This window comes from Cavia porcellus, unplaced genomic scaffold (genome assembly GCF_034190915.1).
Source record: "Cavia porcellus strain 051 isolate PalLab524CR breed Dunkin Hartley unplaced genomic scaffold, mCavPor4.1 scaffold_3, whole genome shotgun sequence".
Taxonomy (NCBI): Eukaryota; Metazoa; Chordata; class Mammalia; order Rodentia; family Caviidae; genus Cavia; species Cavia porcellus.
In genome coordinates, this window is record NW_026947486.1 from 39,791,698 (window position 1) to 39,811,064 (window position 19,367).

General features: G+C 33.4%; 1 protein-coding gene across 1 annotated transcript in view; it reads right to left on the bottom strand.

Annotated features, from left to right (window-relative positions):
- Positions 1-10,394: 10,394 nt before the first annotated feature.
- Efcab13 (EF-hand calcium binding domain 13) overlaps positions 10,395-19,367 on the bottom strand; it is a 64,432-nt gene continuing 55,459 nt past the window's right edge. The window contains 7 exon segments of the mRNA XM_013153672.1: positions 10,395-10,903; positions 10,906-10,958; positions 10,960-11,047; positions 11,050-11,220; positions 11,223-11,380; positions 14,559-14,865; positions 15,124-15,310. Of these exon segments, the coding sequence (XP_013009126.1) occupies positions 10,395-10,903; positions 10,906-10,958; positions 10,960-11,047; positions 11,050-11,220; positions 11,223-11,380; positions 14,559-14,865; positions 15,124-15,310 (1,473 nt within the window).

Genomic DNA, 19,367 nt, shown 5'->3' on the forward strand with positions numbered 1-19,367 from the left:
TAGCTTCCCAGAGTTGCTTCTTTATTTCAGTTGATATCGTTTTGGGTATTTTTGTTGTATAACATATTTTCTTCTATGTACATGACTCCTAGGCTTTCTTAGCACGGGCTGGAGGCTTGAGATTGCATTTTGCTCTTTTTTTCTTGTCATTTCCTATATTTCTGTGTTTTGAGTGATGTTCCAAGCTTCCCCTGGCTGTATTGGAAATCACTTCCTGTGCCCTTGGCTCCTGGGACCAAACTGAGATTGCTGAGCATGGCCCAATCAGGCCCACAGCATCTCCCATGCCACCTTCTGTGTTCCAGGAAGCTAGGCAGGTTCCTAGTTACTGGGAGTGATGGTCCAAAGCTCTCCCTGAGCTAGCACCACTGTTTTGGAACTCACCTCATGAAGCCTCAGCTCCTCAGATTGAAGGAAGCTCACTACACATGGTCCAGTCAGGCCTAAGAAATGTCCAGAGCCTAGCCCAGTGTTTCAGGAATCGGGGCAGGCACCTAACCACTGGGAGTGATGAACTTAACTCTCCCTGGCCCGCGCTGGTGTGTTGGAACTCACCTCATGTGGCCTTAGCTCCCCAGATTGAAAGAAGGTCACTTAACAAAATAATTTTGAAAGAAATTAAAGAATGAAATGAATAGCCAGAAATCACATGCCCTTAAACTGAAAGAATTGATATTTGTAACGTGTTAATACTATGAAAACCAATCCACAATTGTAATATGTTCTCTATCAAAATCCCAACACTATTAGTTTTATAAAAATACAAAAATCAATCCTGAAATTCACAAATTAAATGACCTCAAATAGGCACTACAATTTGATAAAAAATAAAATTGAAACTGGTGCAGTTTCTAATTCCAAAACATAACAAATGCTATAGTAATAAAAATCCTGTAGTACTAGAACAAAAAAAGATATATAACCCAATGGCTTAGAACAGAGAACACAGAAATAAATTGCCTGTATAATCATTTTTTCTTTAGTGAATGTCAAGACCATTTAATTGAAAAAGATAAATTGCTGGCAAACCTTGATTTCTACACACAAAAAATGAGATTGCCCTTACCTTATATCATGCATGAAATTAATTCAAAATAAATAAAAATAAGGTATTCAACCTATAAAACTTCTAGAAGAAGATATGAGGAAGCAGATTCATTAGACTTGGCAGTATTTTATTGGGTACAAAACCACAGGCAACAAAAGCAAAAATGGGTGGACCAGACCTCATCAGAATTAAAAATTTTGTACATCAGAAACATCATCAACATAATGAAAAGACAACTGATGTAATGTGATGAAATATTTGCAAAACATGCATCTGATGAGAGTTACTATGCACAACTTATACAGAACTCCTATCAGGAAAAAATATATAAAAACTATAAAATTACTTGAATATTTTTTCAAAAGTACACATATAGTGAATAAGTATGTAAAAAGTTGTTTAATATCAGTAATGATTAGAGAAAAACAAAACCGTGATGAAATTCTTGTTTGCACCATTAGAATAGCTATTATGAAACACAAAGAGAGTGGGGAAGCAATATTGGCAAGGAGGTGGGTACATTGGATATCCGTTGCTTGTGGGAGTGAACCAGGTTGCAGTCAGTATTATAAAATGGCTAACCAATTCCTCAAAAAGTAAAAATGCAATTATTATATGACAAAATCCATCAAACTCACATCCAGGTGCGTACAAAAAATAATTAAAAATGAGAATTCAGACAGATATATTGTATCCATATTCACTGCAGCATTGTTCACAGAAAGCCAAAAGTTGGAAACAATGCAAGTACCCATTGATGGATTAACAATGTGTTAGTTTTCTTTGTGTTATTGTTACAAATACCTGAGATAAATCAATTTAAGAAGAGGAAAGGTTTGTTTTGGTTCTGTTTTTGATTTCAGTCCAAAATTTGTTGACCTATTATTTTGCTTTTGAACCTGAAGGTAGCCAATACTGCAGTGTAAGAGCATGTGACTGAGGACACTGATCATCTTATGTTGACTGGAAAGCACGAAGGTTCAGGGTTCCAGTAGTCCCTGAAGGGATGTATTTATATGATTGGAAAACTTCCAATTAAGCCCTGATTCTTTTTTTTTTTTTTTTCTGTACCGGGGATCAAACTCACAACTGCCTGCTTCCAAGGCAGGCGCTTATGCCGCTGAGCTAAATCCCCAGCCCCTTAAGCCCTGGTTCTTAAAGGTAATATCATATCTCAATAATTCCCAGGCTAAGGATGAAGCCTTCAGCACATAACCCTTTGGGAGATAGTTATGCAATCCATAGTAAATAGATGAACAAAAACTGACATGTATTATATTGGAGTATTACTCAACCTTAAAAAAGATGGAAATTTCATGCGTTCTGTAGATGTGTGAACTTTGAACACAGCATGTTAGATAAAAAAGGTCATAAAAGTGGAAAAACCATATGGAGCATGGTGGCATATGCCTGTAATCTCAGCACTTGAGAAGGTGAGGCAGGAGGATCAATATGAATTTGAGGTGACCCTGAGCTACAAAGTGAGTTTAAGTACAGCCTGAACTGCATAGTGAGACCCTATCTCTGCCTACAGCTATATCTTCAACATTTGTACATGCTTTCTTTTCCAGCAAATTCAGTGTTTTTGTTTTAATGTTTAGATCTTTTATCCACTTTGACTTTAATTTAGTGTATGGTGGTAGTCATGGAACTATTTTAGTCTTCAGCATGTGGAAAGCCCCATTTTGAGCACCATTTATTAATGAGACTATCTTTCAGTTAGCATGTTTGACTCCTTTGTCAAAGATAAGGTGACAGTGTGTTTGAAGTTGCACCTGCATCTTCTGTTCTTTTCCATTGATCCTCATCATTTTGTTTTGCTTTGCTTTGCTTTGTTTTTGCCAGTACCATGTTGATAAGGATTGCATTAAATCTGTATAACAATTTTAGGAGTATGGCCATTTTCACTATGTTCATTCTTTTTATCCATGAGCAAGGGATATCTTTCCATTTTTTGATATCCTTTTTGATGTCTTTTTTCAGAATATCATAATTTTCAATTTCCTTAAAACTTCACCGGCTCATTCATATGTGTGTGTTTTCTTGATGATAGCCATTCTTTCTGGAGTAACATGGAGTCTCAGTGTTGTTTTGATTTTTGTTTCTTTAATGGCCAAAGATGTTGAACATTTTTATGTATTTATTTATAAAAAATATTTCTATGTTTTTCAATTTTTCATTTTACTGGGATTTATATTGATATCTGATCTTTTAATTTCTTTATATATTATAGATGTTAATATTCTATCTGAAAAGAAGCTTTTAGAAATTTATTCTATTCTTTAACTTGTCTGTTCCTTATACTTGTTGTTTGCTTTGTTTTGCAGCTTTCTAATTTGATATAATCCGATTTGTTAATTGTTGGCTTAATTTCTTGTGTAACAGGTGTTATGTTATGAAATTTTCTATGTCTTCAAAATTTTTACCAGTTTTATCTTCTAGTACCACCAATGTTTATTTTTATATCAAAGTTTTTCATATGTTTTTATCTCATTTTTGTAAAGGATGAGAGATATGCATGTAGACGCATTCTTCAGCATGTGAATGACAAATTTTCCTAGCATCATTTGCCAACAACGCTCTTTTCTCCAGTGTGCGGTTTGGACAATTTTGTAAGTATCACATTGATGCATGTACCTGGAATTCTTTCTGAATTTTCAGTTCTGTTCCATTGTTCCATATGTCAGCTTTCAATACTGTGATGTTTTTAATCATTGTAACTTATTAATATAACTTGAAATCTAAGAATATGATGTATTCTGCTTTTCTATTGTTGCCCAGGATTTCTTTTGTTATTTTGGATCTCTTATGGTTCTGTTTAAATTTTATGATATTGTCCTAGTTCCTTTGAGGAATACTGTTTGTATTTTGATTAGGGTTGCCTAAACACTATTTATCACTTTTGGAAACTTATGTTGGTAACTTATTGACGGTATTGACAATATTCTGCCTACTCAGAAACTGGGGATGTCTTTCTATTTTCTGAAATCTGCTTTGACATCTTCTTCAGAGTGCAATAGTTTTCATTATAAAGGTTTTTACTTCCTTGCTTAGGGTCATTCTGAGATATTTAAATATTTTTATGCTATTGTGGCTGAGATTGTCTTCTTAATGTTTTTCTCAGTGAGTTCATTGTTGTGCTACAGAAATGCAATTGATTTTCATGTATTCATGTGATACGCTGCTACATTGTTGAATTTAATCATTAGTTTTAAATGTCAGTTGGTGGGTTATTTTTGGAGTCTTCTGTGTAAATGATCATGTCATCTGCAAATAGGAGTAACTAGACTTCTTCCTATCCTACTTGAATTCTTTTTATTTCTTTTTCTTCTCTGACTGCTCCATATAAAGTTTCAAGTACTATGTTGAAGAGAAGTGATGATAGTGGACACTCTTGTCTTGCTCTTGCTTTTAGAGAAAAATGCTTTCACTTTTCCTCATTTAGTATGATGTTGACAGTGTATTTGTTGGTATGTTTTCTTTGTTCAGTTTCAAATAAGTTCTTCTGTACCTATATTCATCAAGGTTCCCATTGTTATTGGATGTTGGATGTTTTCAAAGACTTTTTCTGCATCTCTGTAGATGATCTTGTTTTATTAATCCTTGTTTCTCTTTATGTAATGTCTTATGATTTTAATTTATATATGCTGAACCATTCTCACATTGCTGGGATGCAGTCAATTTGGCCACAATGTATGAGCTTTTTAATGACTGGCTGCATTTTTTATATCAGTGTGTTACTGAGGATCCTTATATCTATTCATTAAAGAGATGGCCTGTAGATTCCTTTCTTTTCCTTTACTTGTTTCTTTTTCTATTTTCTTTTTCTCTTTTTCTTTTTCTTTCCAAGGCCTTGTCCAGTTTTAGTATCAGGTTAGTACTAGATTCCATGAACAAATTTGAACTGCTCTTTCACTTTGAGTTACACAGCTTGATGTTTAATTTTCTCTGTTAGATTTATGGTACAATTCTGCAGTGACTCCATCATGTTCTGGATTTTTTACAGTTGTTAGAGCTTTCCTTGGTTTTTCATAGTTGGTAGAGTTTTTATTATGACTATATTTCATTTCTTGTGTTGGTCTATTATAGGTTTTTATATCTTCTTGGAGCAATTTTAGAAATTTGTAATGCTTGGAATTTATTTCTTCTAGAATCTCCAATGACTTGCTATATAATTTTTCAAATTTGTTCCTTATAATCCTGTGCATTCCTATGGTGTGTATTGTGATTTTATCTCTTTTATTTTTAATTGCATCAATAGGGGTGTTTTTCTTTCCTTCTTTTGGTAAGTTTGGTTAATATCTTATCAATTTTATTTGTCCTTTACTAGTACTATCTTTTTAAGATGTTGAGTATCTGTATTTGATCTATGCTTTTAATACGTGTGTTCATAGCACAATATTCCTTATTTGGGGTAATTTCATCGTGTCCTATAGGTTTTAATATGTTGTGCTTCCATTGTCATTTGGTTCAACTAACTTTTAAATTGTTTCTCTGATATATTGTGTGAGCCATGTGTTTGTATAGTTTTGTTGTCTTCTGTTTATTTCTAGTTTTATTCACTATAGCCCAATAGTACATAAGGGATTTTTGCAATTCGTTTTATTTATTCGTGCAAGCTTTATGACTTAAGAAATGCTGTATGTTTCTAAGAAAGATGAGCATCCCACTGTTGTTGAGTGAAACATTCTATAGATATAAGTTAAGTGAAAATTTTCAGCTGTCTGGTTTGATATTTATTTACTGAAATTTTTTTGTCCAGTTGTCCTATGTATTTGAGAAAATGAGGCATTTAAGTCTCTCACTCTGATTGTACTCTGTCTTTTGTTCTGTTCAGTACTTTTAGTTTTATAATGTTGAGTACAACAACATTTGATATATAGACACAGATATATTGTTATCATTTCCTATTGAATTGTTCCTTTTACCAGTTTGTAGTGATCACTTTGTCTCTTTGCATTATCTGCTGTGCCTGAAAATAATGTAGTTACTCCTGCTTGCTTTATGGCTCTGAATGCATTAAGTACCATATTTTTTCTGTTTACTTTCATTCTATGAATTGTGTCTTCTGCATGCAGTACATGGTTATAATTATTTTTATCCAAAATGCTAATCTGTGTCCTTTAATTTGGAAGTAAAAAGCATTGGCATTGGCAGATTTCATTGTAAGATATATTTACTGAATCCTCTTATTAGTTTATTTTGCTAGTAGTCTTATTTTTTCCTCTTCTTAAAACTACTCTCCCAAGTAGATGTATACCGTCACTAGGGATCTTTGGTGCTGGTGGCTGCTTTTTCTCTGCTTAGGATTACCTTATATATTTCTGCTATGCTGGTTTGTGTTCATGTATTTATATGCCATGAAAGTCTTTGTTTGTTGATCAATTTTGAAAGATAACTTTGTAGGATATAGAAGAGAAAGGAAAATGCAAGGGAGATTACTCACACAATTTGCCTATATGTTTAATCTATATTATTAAACAAATTGACTAACCAATAATAGCATGATTAGTATGGATTTCTAAGTTTTAAAAAAATGAGTAGCATTTTAACTGATGCTTCAGTTTATGATCAAAAGTTCTCATTTAAGTTTTGAAGAAATGAGGCTTTATTTCTTATATGATTATTAGAAAATTAGCTACTTTATTAAAACTTTGCAAACTTTAATCAGTCCTTAGCTTGAAGTCCTGTTACCTATGTTTTCATCTTTCAGTTAATGTCAAGGAAGTGATTTGGAAACCATATAGCTTTTTGGGGTAATTGACTTAAAGCCATGGTTGACTTGCATTGTTAATGAAAACTTAGAGTGTGATGCTGGTAATGGAGCATGTGTGGAGTGCTCAGATGATCTCATGAGAAATTGGATGAATATAACTTAACTTTTTAAAAAATATTTTTGAGATAGTCTCTCTATGAATCTCAGGTTGGCCTTGGGCTCACATTGTATCTCAGGCTGGTCTCAAACTTGCAATGATCCTCCTGCCTCAGCCTCCTGAGTTCTGGGGTTACAGGAGTGTGCTTCCACATCTGGCTTTAATTTTGAATTTAATGCAACATCACAGTCTGCCAGAAGCATGTAAACAGAATATTTGGTATGTGTGCCCCTATAGAAGTGTTCCTCTGCTGGGCTGTAACCTCACCTTCAATTAAATTTTCAGTGAAAGTGAAATTATTACAGTATAAACTTATATTCATGCTATTTGTCAGATGTAAAGTGCAGAAATTGTACTAGTTATATAAACTAGAAATCTATTTTTTAACCTGTTAACTACCATGCTTTTAATGTTGTTTTAATGACTGTCTTTAAAAATAGACCCATAAAATGGTCTGGAAGCCAAACCAAAGTATGGTATAATGTAAATAATAGAAAGTAGTAAACAGAAAACATATTTTGGCATATACTCAGCCAAATTTAAGTGACTTTTCTGTAATTATAAATAGAAACTTCAAATGGGACCCAAAGCAGTAATATAAACAAATTAATTTTTGGAATTTAGCCTAATTTTTCTAGAAGTTAACTGCTAAGTTGGTTTTTCAGGTTTTATTTTAATCATCTAGAAGATAATTGATACACAAATGAATAATATGAACAGTAGTTTGCTTCAAAGTTCTAATAAACTTATTTAAGATGCTACATTTTTAATTCTTAAAATGTGATTTGAGTTCTTAAAATTTTATTTCACTGAATATTGTTTTAAATTGATATTTATGTTTGCTGTATATACCAGTTTTTTAGTGCTTTCGTAAAAATCTATCACTAAAAAAATAAAAAATAGAATATATATATATATATATATATATATATATATATAATCTTTGTTTCAAGCTCTCTTGGACTTTACGATTTATGCTGAGAAAGCAATTCATACTGGTAGGATTGCATTTGTAAATTTTTGGTCTTTTCTTTAAAAAAATTTTAGCATTCTATCTTTTTATTTAATTTGTGAAATTTTGAATATAATGTGCTAGGGAGAGGTTCCTTTTTAGCATGGTTATTTGGGGTTCTTATGTGCATCTGTACATGAATATTAACTTATTTTGCCTAAATTTGGATTTTTTTCTGCTATGATTTCAACAAATAAGATACTTATAATCTTCGAGCTTTTAAAAAATTTTTCACAAAATTCTGAGGCCTTTTTAGTCATGTAGCATTTGTTGGATCCAGCGTGCATGGTATCTCATCATTTTTATGATATCATGGAACTTCTGTTTATTTAACCCAATTTCTTTTAAAGTTTAGACACTTTGTCCGCACCATGGTGAGATCAGCTACCCTTACTTTCTACTGATTTTTTTATATTTTGTATCTCTACTTGATTTCATTTTATGATTTCTAATTCTTTTTATTAAGCTTATCAGTACAATTTAGATATGCATAAGACCATATTCATCATAGGGAATTTGTACATGTATATGATGTATCTTTTCTGTGTGAAATTTTTATTTTAAAAACAAAACAAAAAGGATAAAATGATACAAAATTCAAAAAAATAGGAAAATGACACTAGTTAATATATTGCATATTGTTATCTTGAAAGTAGTTTGGATTACAAGATTTTGGTATAAAAATGACCAATCAGACAAAGAAAACAAAAACTATTCTTTTCGATGAACAGAGATTAGTATTATATTTATGTATCTTTGTGTATGACTTGTCTTGATTCTTTTTCCCCATTCCTCTTTTCTCTCTACACCTTATCATCCTCTCCTTATTTACAAAGCTTTGTTTCCATTTTATTCTTCTTTTCTCATTTTTTCTTGTCCCTCCCTTCCTTTCCCCTCCTTCTTTCCTTGTTCCTGTTTCCCTTTAAATACTATTTCTCCATTTCACCATATCTATTATACATTTTGATTCTTATTTACACTTTCAATTTCTCACATCAAAGAGACAATTTGATATTTATACATGTGTCTCTGATGTATTTCACTTAAGAATATTGTATTAAGATCCATATATTTAGCTATAATACTCTTAAGTTTATCCTCCTTTCTGGCTGAGTAGTCCTCCATTATATAAAAATGCTACATTTTAGCTGAGTGTGGTGGTACGTGCTTGTAATCCCAGCACTCCAGAGGCTGAGGTAGGAGTACTGCCATGAGTTTGAGGTCAGTCTGGGTTATATAGTGAGTTCAAGGCCAGCATGAACAACAAAGCAAGACCCTGTCTCAAAAAAATCCACATCTTTTTCATCCTTTAATTTGTTGATGTGCATTTGGGTTGTTTCCAAGATTTAGCTCTTACAAACTGTGTTGCTATAAACATGACTGTGTGTATATTACCACACACAGTACGATGCTTTTAATTCTTTTGGAAGATACCAAGAAGCATAGCTCTTTCTAGAATATCCTTGAGAATTTTTTTGAGAGCTGGTTTGTTGGTCAAGAATTTTTAAGGTACACTTTATGTTGAAAATATTATATTATCCATGAATTTTGAAAGATAGTTTGGCAAGATATATCATCCTGGGCTAGTAATCATTTTCTCTTAGAGCTTGAAGCACTTCATTCCATGTTCTTTTGGCTTTGCAGGTTTGTATTGAGAAGTCTGTAATTTAATGGGTGTACCTTTATAAGTAATTTACTGCTTTTCAGTAATAGCCTTTAAAATTCTGATCTTGTATTAGACTTTTAATCATGACATGTTGTGTTGTACTTTTCTAATTATTGCTATTTGGGATTCTATATCCCTCATTTATCTGTAAATTATATCATTTTCTCTTATTTGGAAAGTTTTCTGTTATTGGTTCTATAAACAGGTTTTTATGCCATTTTTGTTGTCTTCTGATTTTTCACCAATCCCAGCTAATCTTACATTAGACTTCTAGGATGTGGTATATCTATTTTCATGTTCTCTTGTTTTTAAAATATCTTTCATTAATGGTCACTGAAAACAATCTTGTCACTGAGACTCTGTTCTCATATGGTCAGTTCTGCTGCCCATACTTTCAATGGAATTTTTAATCTCTTGAATTTTTTCTTGGAGCATATTTATGGATTCTAATTCTTTAAATACTGGTTATTCATGTTTTGTATCATTTTGTTTGGCTCTGCTAGCTTCTTATTATTGTCTTCTAGGCTTACTGGAATTTTGGTTTATTTGACCTAATATTCTTTTACTTATATCTTTTGTGAAATTTCCAAATGCCTTATTGAACTGTTTTTACAGTATTACTCTTGATATAATTTAAGTAATTCAAGTATATGGCTTTTGGTTTTCTCCCACTGAGAATCCCACAAGTCAGATTTGGAAGAGTTGGAAAATTTAGAGTCATTTTGTTGAAATGTTTTCTCATGTTTCCATTTTTGTGTTAAGGCATGCAGATTGTGGTGCAAATCTTTGTTTTTATTATGAAGATCTCTTTAGTTGAAATCTCCTTTTCAGTGTTGTCCTCTGCATATGGGCTATCAGCCTTTGCTTTTCTTTCAGGATCTGACCACCTCTTTTTCCTTCAACAAAGTAGTCTTCCTTTATTATTTTAAGAGTATCAATAATAAAATGTCTGTCAGTATTTTCAAGTACATCTGAATGTATTTCTTTATCAAACTGATAACATTCTTTCATATAATCCAACTTATTGGTGTTGATAGCCTCATTCAGTGCAATAAAATTGGGAAACTTCTGGGTGTTCCTCAAAGCCTTCATACAGCTTTTAACATTCACTATTTCATATTCAGAAATAAAATTTGATTGAATAATATTTTATGACTTCTTTTGGTGATTAATCCCAACATTCTTTGGAAAATCTTCCAAATTCTTCCCAGCTATCATGTTGTCTTCAAGTGAATGAAGGGCCAAGACAATCTCAGGTAATTCTCCTGGTCTGAAGTTATCACACACATTCTTAATAACTTTTAAAATTCTTCAAACTGTACTTTGTCACTTTCAACAACTGTTCTAATTTCAATGCAGTAAGGAACTTACCTTTTTTAAATTATTCAGATCAGACAGAGTGTTTCACAGATCAGAAACACTTCTCTGCCCCCTAATGATATTAGAGAGGTTTCAATAGCATCAGACAAGAGTAATTTTTCAGAGAAGCATTCTGTGTTGCTCATCATGGTACTAACAATTTCTTTAAAATTTACTTTTTGTGTTTCATCAGCTTCAGTCAACTCTATGATCATTTCAAGTTCTAGTTTAGAAAGATAAATTCCAAAATTTTGAATACATTATTTAGATCCTCAAATCTCAAAATTTTCATCTTGAATTTTATCATGGCTTTGATATTTGTCTACATTGTGTACTCTGAAAAACTTTGCAGTTTGCAGAGAACAATCATAAAGTCACTTAAATTCACCATTCCATTTTAATTTCTAGTAGTCTGTCATAATCTTTTTTTAATTTAAGGAGAAAAAGGGAAAAAAAGCAGAAAAAGGGTACAAGTTATACAGAATTTCAGAAAAAAGAAATAAACTGTAGGAAATCACTAGTTAATGGATTACATATTGTCATCTTAGAAATATTTGTTCAAGTTACAAGATTAAAGCATATAAAGTGGACCTTCAAACAGTGACAATGCAAACAGTTCTGTTCAATGATCCAACAAAACTCAGTAATATCATTGTCTATCTTATACACTTAGATATACATGCAGTTATACCATTTAGAGCACTTTCTTTTCCTCTCTTTTGTACAATGACTATTACACATTTTGGGTTTTATTACTCCCACAGTTCTTATTGGTTTTTTTTTGCAAGAGAGTAAAACCAAATGTCACATAACAGAACAGAGTCAGTTAAATCAAAAGGGTGGACATAATAGATAATGTAAAAACATAATACAAGGTGATCAACAATGGTTACCATAATGCCTCTTGCTATCTTAAGAATTGCTTATATCATCAGTTATAATAAAATTGAACAAAACAGTAAAGAACAAAACCAACAAAACAAAAACATTGGAGACATTACAGGTCTTCAAAAGTAGATAATAGTCAACCAGTATGGGCGTCATAATGAATCCCACTATCTTCATAGCTGTTGCCTAAACTTTTGAACCTGGTACTATCAAGGAAAGTAGAATAGAGGAACATCAGTCAAAACAAGATGGTGAGAGCAATACAGGGCTTCAAATCAAGTTAATAGGATATCAAAGTGGGTTACTATAATATATTCTGCTTTTTTAAAATTTATTTTTCCTTTAATTAAAAGGATAAAAGTAAAAAAGTAAATAATAAAATGGAGATTGAGATAAAAGAGGGCATAACAACTGAACAGTGCAGATCAAAACATAACCATTTCAGCAAAATAGTGTTTCACCACAAGACAATCCCGACATAAAAGTAATTACCATATTGTCTCTTTCCTTGAGATCTTTGAGTATAACTTCGTATACTGTAGCATCAAATATATCAAAACAATGTATAACCATTCAAGAGAATGACAGTATTACAGAGTATTTAGAATCAACTAACATATAATGAACTATGGTTTCTGTATAATCTCCTTGTCTATAAAAATTTTTGTTTATACTATCACATATAATAAAATCCAAAAAGATACAACATGTTAAGGCCTATGGAGACAGAAGAACAAAAGCTTGATTGGACTTCAAAATAAAGATGATACCAAATCAGCACTACCTATTTATGATGTTGTTTTCTCCAAAATAGCTGTTCCTATCATCCAATCTTCTCTGCCTCATTTCTCTTGAGCTCTTTTTCTGTCATTAGTTGTCAGTTTGTTTTCTTCATTTTGTTTTCTGCTCCATTAATTGTGGCCTCTCTGCCACTATTTCTGGATTCTTCGTATTTTTCTTTTTTAGAATATCCTGCCGTATTCTCTGTAGAGTTGAATTGGTGGTTGCATATTCCCCTAGTTCCTCTTTATCCTGGAAGTACCTTGTTTTTCCATCAATTTCCAGGGATAGTTGTGCAGGATATCTCAATCTTGGCTGGAGGTTGTTATCTTTCAAAGCTTGAATTATTTCCCCCCACACTCTTGGTGATTTGATGGTTTGTGCCGAGAAGTCTGCTGTAATTCTAATGGGTGTCCCCTTGTAAGTGATCTGTTTCTTATCTCTGACAGCTTTTAATATTCTGTTCTTATATTGGATTTCTGGAATTTTGATTATTATATGCCTGGGTGTAGCTCTTTTTGGGTTGTAGGTGGCTGGAGTCCTGTATGCCTCATATATCTGAGTATCTTTACCGTTTGCTAAATTAGGGAAATTCTCTTGGATTATTTCTGTGAATAGCTTTTGTAGTCCATTTGTTTGTGTCACCACTTCTTCTCTTATGTTCTTAATTTTTAAGTTATAGATGCTCTTATCATCTTCTAGTTTTTGTATTGTTGCTGTTTGGTTTTTTTTTTTTTTTTTTGTTATTTTTAAGAAGTTTTTCATTTCATGCTCCCATATTACAAATCTGCCCTCCAGTTCAGATAATATGTCCTTAGTTTCTTTCAAGTTGTTATGTCAGTTTTTGATAGAGTCTTTAGTTTTCTGGTAATCTCTTTGAACCTGCTTCACGTATTCTACGTGTTCTCTATTTTCTCCATCAAATAATTCTCCCCTCTTTTTCTGTTCTTCCATTCCACCATCTGCTTTTTCTTGAGTGGTGCTTAACATTTCTCTGACTATTCTGCTTATGTCTTGCTTCAGGTCATTAATAACTTCATTCCTGGACTCGTCTATGAGGCTCTGGAGATAGGCTTTTATGTCGATTGGTGGTGTGTCTGCTATTGCCTGTTTCTCATGATTGGGGGCCGAGGAGCCTTTCTTGTTGCTCCCTCTTCCCATATTATTTGTTCCTTATATATGCAAGCATATATAAGAGGCCCAGCTTCCTTCCCTGTTGGCCACAGTCTGATTGAATTGTGCTGGCTAGGTGTTCCTGCCCACTGCAGCACACCTGGGAGTTACAGACTGGTCAGTCTATGCGGGGCCCACCCCTTCAGGTCAACCTACCTTAGGCTTCACCACTAGGGTGCCCCTTCAGGCGCTGGGACCTGGGTTGTCCTAGCCTACTGGGTCTCAGCCAGCAGTGTCATGTAGGTTAGGCACTGCTCAGCAATCCCGCTTGAGAGGGGGATATGTGACTGAAGTCACTACAGCGCCCTGTTCCAGCAAGTCTGCCCGGTCCCAGAAAGCCCTCTGTTGGCGCCTCCTAGACTGTGGGAGAGTCCCAGTTTCCCTCACTCACCGGAGGTCGATGCACGGCTCCCCACCTGCCCAGCTCTTAACTCCATTCACTGATTCCTGTTCTCAGAGCTTTCGCGTGTCTCTTTCCCTGTTGAGCCAATTCAGATGCAGCAGTGGCAGCAGGAAACCCAAATCACGGCTTCCAATGGTGCGAGCTCCAGCTTCCACACTCAGGCTTTATCTGTTCCTGTTACAGCACCAGGATTGCATTCCCAGTTGGTATTTCTCAGCCCAGTTCGTTCTTGGGTCAGCAGGGTATATCTCCTCTTGGTTAGGATTCCTCACTCTGCACCATTCCTGGATTCTAAGCTGGGTCTTGCAGAGAGCCTGCATAGCTGCTGCTATCTATCTGCCATGTTCTCTCCCTACTCTCAGTCTGTCATAATCTTATGTAAGTCTTTATCTAATAAAGTAATACCTAATTAAGGTAAAATGTACTGGAGTTCATCTGGAGCAATATAATTTTCTTGGAGCTGACTGATACATTCACAGGCATTTTTCAGGGTATTCACTGTAGTATTTACCTTAGTTGAAACATGTTTTAAGAGAGTGGAATGTCTTCTCACAATAGGGTTCTGAAGTTTTGAAATATCAGAAATACCATTTTTATTCAGAGGCTTATCAGGGCTTGTAACATTCTTCAAGTTTTACAGTTTAGACTTTGAGTTCTCACTTTCTTTGGATGTTTTTTAATTCATGCCATTCTTTGAGTATCACTCACATGGAAATTTTCTTATTTGCTCCAAATTTTTTTGATTGTTTAATTGCAGAATCATTTTCTTCCATAATTTGTCTATTATATTGGGGAATTTTTAAATCAATTTTAATATACTGATGATTCCTTGAGGCTAGAAAGTAAACTATTTCTTCATATGTTGTAAAGAGTACTCTGATACAATTTGTAACTTTCTGTTTGAAACAATTGTATTCAAACCTGTATCTTGCATAATTAATTTTAATTCTTGTGAACATAAATATCCTTGGGGTACTTCTTCATATAGTGTGAGGTAGAGGTTAGAAAGCATTTCATTTTTCTGAAATACTGAAAAAGATTTATAAAGAGGTAATGAAGTCTTGTGAATGTTCTACTGGTTTGGCATATTGTACAAAATGTTTTCTTTCTTTTTTTATTTAAAGAAAATTAAACAAAACAGTAAAAGGGTACAAGTAAAACAGAACTCCCCCCCAAAAAAAGTAAACATTAAGAAATCACCAGTCAATAGATCACATATTGCCATCCTAGAAATACTTGATCAAGCTACAAAATTAAGCATACAAACTGGACATTCAGTGAGACTGCAAACAGTTGTTTTCAGTGATCCAACACAAACTTAGTAAAATGGTCATCCATAATACACACCCAAACACACTTGCAGATGTGTCCCTCAGAGCAATTCCTTTTCCTCTCTTTTTTACAACAACAGTTACACATTTTGGGTTTTATTACTCCCACAGTTCCCATCACTTGTTTTGGAAGACAATAAAACCAAATGTGACAAAACAAAGCAGTCAGTCAAAACAAAGGATGGACATAGTACATGATGTAAAAACAGAATACAAGGGAATCAACAATGGTTACCATAATGCCTCTTCATACCTTAAAAAGAATCACCAATATCATCAAGAATAATAAAATTGAACAAAACTGTACAGAACAAAACCAATAAAACCCCCAAATTGGAGACATTACAGGAATTCAAAAGAAGATAATAGTCAAACCAGAATGGGCATCATAGTAGATCTTTTTGCCTTCAATGTAGTTGCCTATACCCTCAAAATTGACAATATCAAACAAAACAGAATAGAGTAAAATCAGTCAAAACAAGATGGTGAGAGCAATACAGGGCTTCAATTAGAGTTAATAGGAAATCAAAAAAGTTACTATAATATATGCTGTTAATTTTTTAAAATTTTTCCCTTAATTAAAAAATAATAAAAGAATAAATTTAAAAAAGGAGGAGATTGAGATAAAACAGGGCAAAACAACATAACAATACAGGTAAAAGCAGAACAATTTCAGCAACATAGTGTTTCACCACAAGACAACCCGACCTAACAGTAGTTACCATAGTGTCTCCATGAAATACCCAAGTATAACTTCATATGCTATAGCATCAAACATATCAAGACAGTGTGAAACCATTCAAGAGGATGAAAGTATTATTAGGTTTTTAGAACAGGCTAACAGAAAATGAACAATGGTTTCTATATTATCTCTTTGGCTATAAATTTTTTGTTCATACTATCACATTTAATAAAATCCAATAGCATACAACAAGATAAAAGCAATGAAGAAAAAAGAACAATAGTTTGATGGGACTTCAAAACAAAATGATATTAAATCAGCACACTCTATTATGATGTTTTCTTCAAAATAACTGTTCATATCATCACAGACAATAATATCAAACAGCCCAGAATAAAACCATTCCAATTAATGAGTAAAAACTTTAGAAAGCTTCAAAGTCATATAATGAGGAATCATAATTATTACATACTTTTATGTATTTAAATCATTTCTTACACTAGGGAAAATTTCGTATTCATACATGTGAGTTTGATTTATTTCACTTATGAGTATGGACTCAAGCTGTGTCCATTTATTTATAAATATCTCAGTGTGATCCTTCTTTATAGCTGAATAGTACTCCATTGTATTATAATACCATAACAATTTTATCCATTCCACAGTAGAAGGACACTTAATGGTTGTTTCCAAGATCTGGCTATTACAAATTGTGCTGGTATAATAATGGGTGCACGTATATCAGTGTGGAATGGTGTCTTAAGTTCTTCTGGGAAGATGCCTAGAAGTCGAATAGCTGGAACAAATGAGACTTCCAATCCCACTTTTTGAGAAATCTCTAGACTGATCTCCACAGTGGTTGCACCAGTCTACACTCCCACCAATAGTGCAGGAGAGTTCCTTTTTCCCCACAGCCTCTCCAGCATTTGTTGTTGGTGGGTTTCTTGATCCTGGCAATTCTTTCAGGAATGAGATGGAATCTCAGTGTTGTTTTAATTCGCATTTCTCTAATGACTAATGATGATGAACATTTTTCATATATGTATTTGCCATTTGTATTTCTTCATCTTAGAATTGTGTATTCATCTCAGATGCCTATTTTTGGGTTGGATCTTTGAATTTTGGGGGTCTGATTTTTTAATCCTTTATATGTTTTAGACAGAAGTCCTTTGTCTGAGGGACAGTTCACTAAGGTTTTTTCCCAGTTTGTTGGTTTTCTTTTTACTATGCTGGGGATTGGTTTTGATACGCAGAAACTTCTTAATAAGATGTGATCCCAGTTATTGATTCTGGGAAGTATTTCCCGTGTGGTTTGAATTCAGTTCATAAATTCTCTTCCTATTCTACATCTTCAAGGTTTTTACCCAATTTGTCTTCCAATACATTTAGTATTTCTGTTTTAATATTCAGATCTTTGATCTATTTAGATTTTAGCTTAGTACATAGTGATAGGCAATGGGTTTAGTTTTCGCTTTCAGCATATGAAGAGCCAGTTTTTCCAACATGTTTTATTAAAGAGACTGTTGTTCTTCCAGTAAACATGTTTAGCCCCTTTATCAAAGATAAGGTGGTTGAGTGTGTTTGTAGTTGTGGTTGTATCTACTAATCTATTCCACTGATCTTCGGCTCTGTTTTGATTCCAGTACCATGTTGATTTTGCTACAGTTGCTTTGTAGTATAACTTGCAGTCAGGGATTTTGATGCCTCCTGCCTTGCCTTTTCTGCTTAGAACTGTCTTTGGTATTCTAGGTCTTTTCTTGCTCCAGATGAATTTTAGGATTGATTTCTTGAGATCTATAAGGTTTGTTGATGGTATTTTCTTTGGGATTGCACGGAATCTGTATAACAGTTTGGGAGAACGGCCATTTTCACAATATTTATTCTTCCTATCCATGAGCAAGGGACGTGTTTCCATTTTCTGAGATTGTCTTCAATTTCTTTTTTCAGTGTATTATACTTTTCCCTGTATAGGTCATTCACTACTTCCGTGAGAGTAATTCCAAAATATTTCATTTTTTGGTTGCTAGTGTGAAGAGTATTGCTCCTCTTATTTCTCTGTCAGTGATTTTGTGGTTTGGGTATAGTAATGGCATTAATTTTTGAGTATTGATTTTGTATCCAGCTACATTACTGAATTTATTTATTATATCTAAGAGTCTTTCATTGGAGTTTTGGGGATCTTTTGTATAGAGTACAATGTCTTCTGCAAACAATGATGATTTAATTTCTTCTTTTCCTGTCTTTAGTCCTTTTATTTCTCTCTTTTGTCTAATTGGTCTGGCTAGTATTTCCAGTACTATACAAAATCAGAGCAGCGATAAGGGACATCCTTATGTTGTACCTGATTTTAAAGTAAAGGCCTTCAGTTTTTGGCCATTTAGTATGATACTATCCGTTGGTTTGTCTTAGACGGCCTTTATTATATTGAGGTAAAGACCATCTATTCCAAATTTCTGTAAAGTTCTTATCATAAAAGAATGTTGGACATTATCAAAGGGTTTTTCTGCATCTATAGAAATGATCATGTGATTCTTACTTTTGGCTTTATTGATACAGTGGACTACATTTATTGATTTACATATGTTGGATCATCCCTGCATGCCTGGATGAAATCCCACTTGGTCATGGTATATAATCTTCTTGATGATTTGCTGCATTCTATTTGCCAGTAATTTATTGAGGATTTTTACATCTGTATTCATTAGGGAGGTTGGTCTGTCATTCTCTTTTTTAGTTGGGTCTTTTTCCGGTTTTGGAACTAGAGTAATATTTGCTTATAGGAATGACTTAGGAAGGATTGCTTCCCTTTCAATTTCTTTGAAGAGTTTGAGGTGTGTCAGCATTAAATCTTCTTTGTAATTTTATTGCAGAATTCTGCAAAAAATTCGTCTGGGCCTGGGCTCTTTTTTGTAGGTAAAGGCTTAATTACATTTCCAATTTCATAAATAGAAATTGGGTTGTTCAGCAGTTTTATATCTTCTTGACCTAATTTTGGTACTTCACATATTTCTAGGAATCTGTCTATTTCTTCTGTGTTATCAAACCTATGAGAGTAGAGGTTTTTGAAATAGGTGTTGATGATCCTCTGTATTTCTATAGAATCTGTAGTGATTTTGCCTTTTTCATTTCTTCTTGCATGAGTTTGAGCTTTT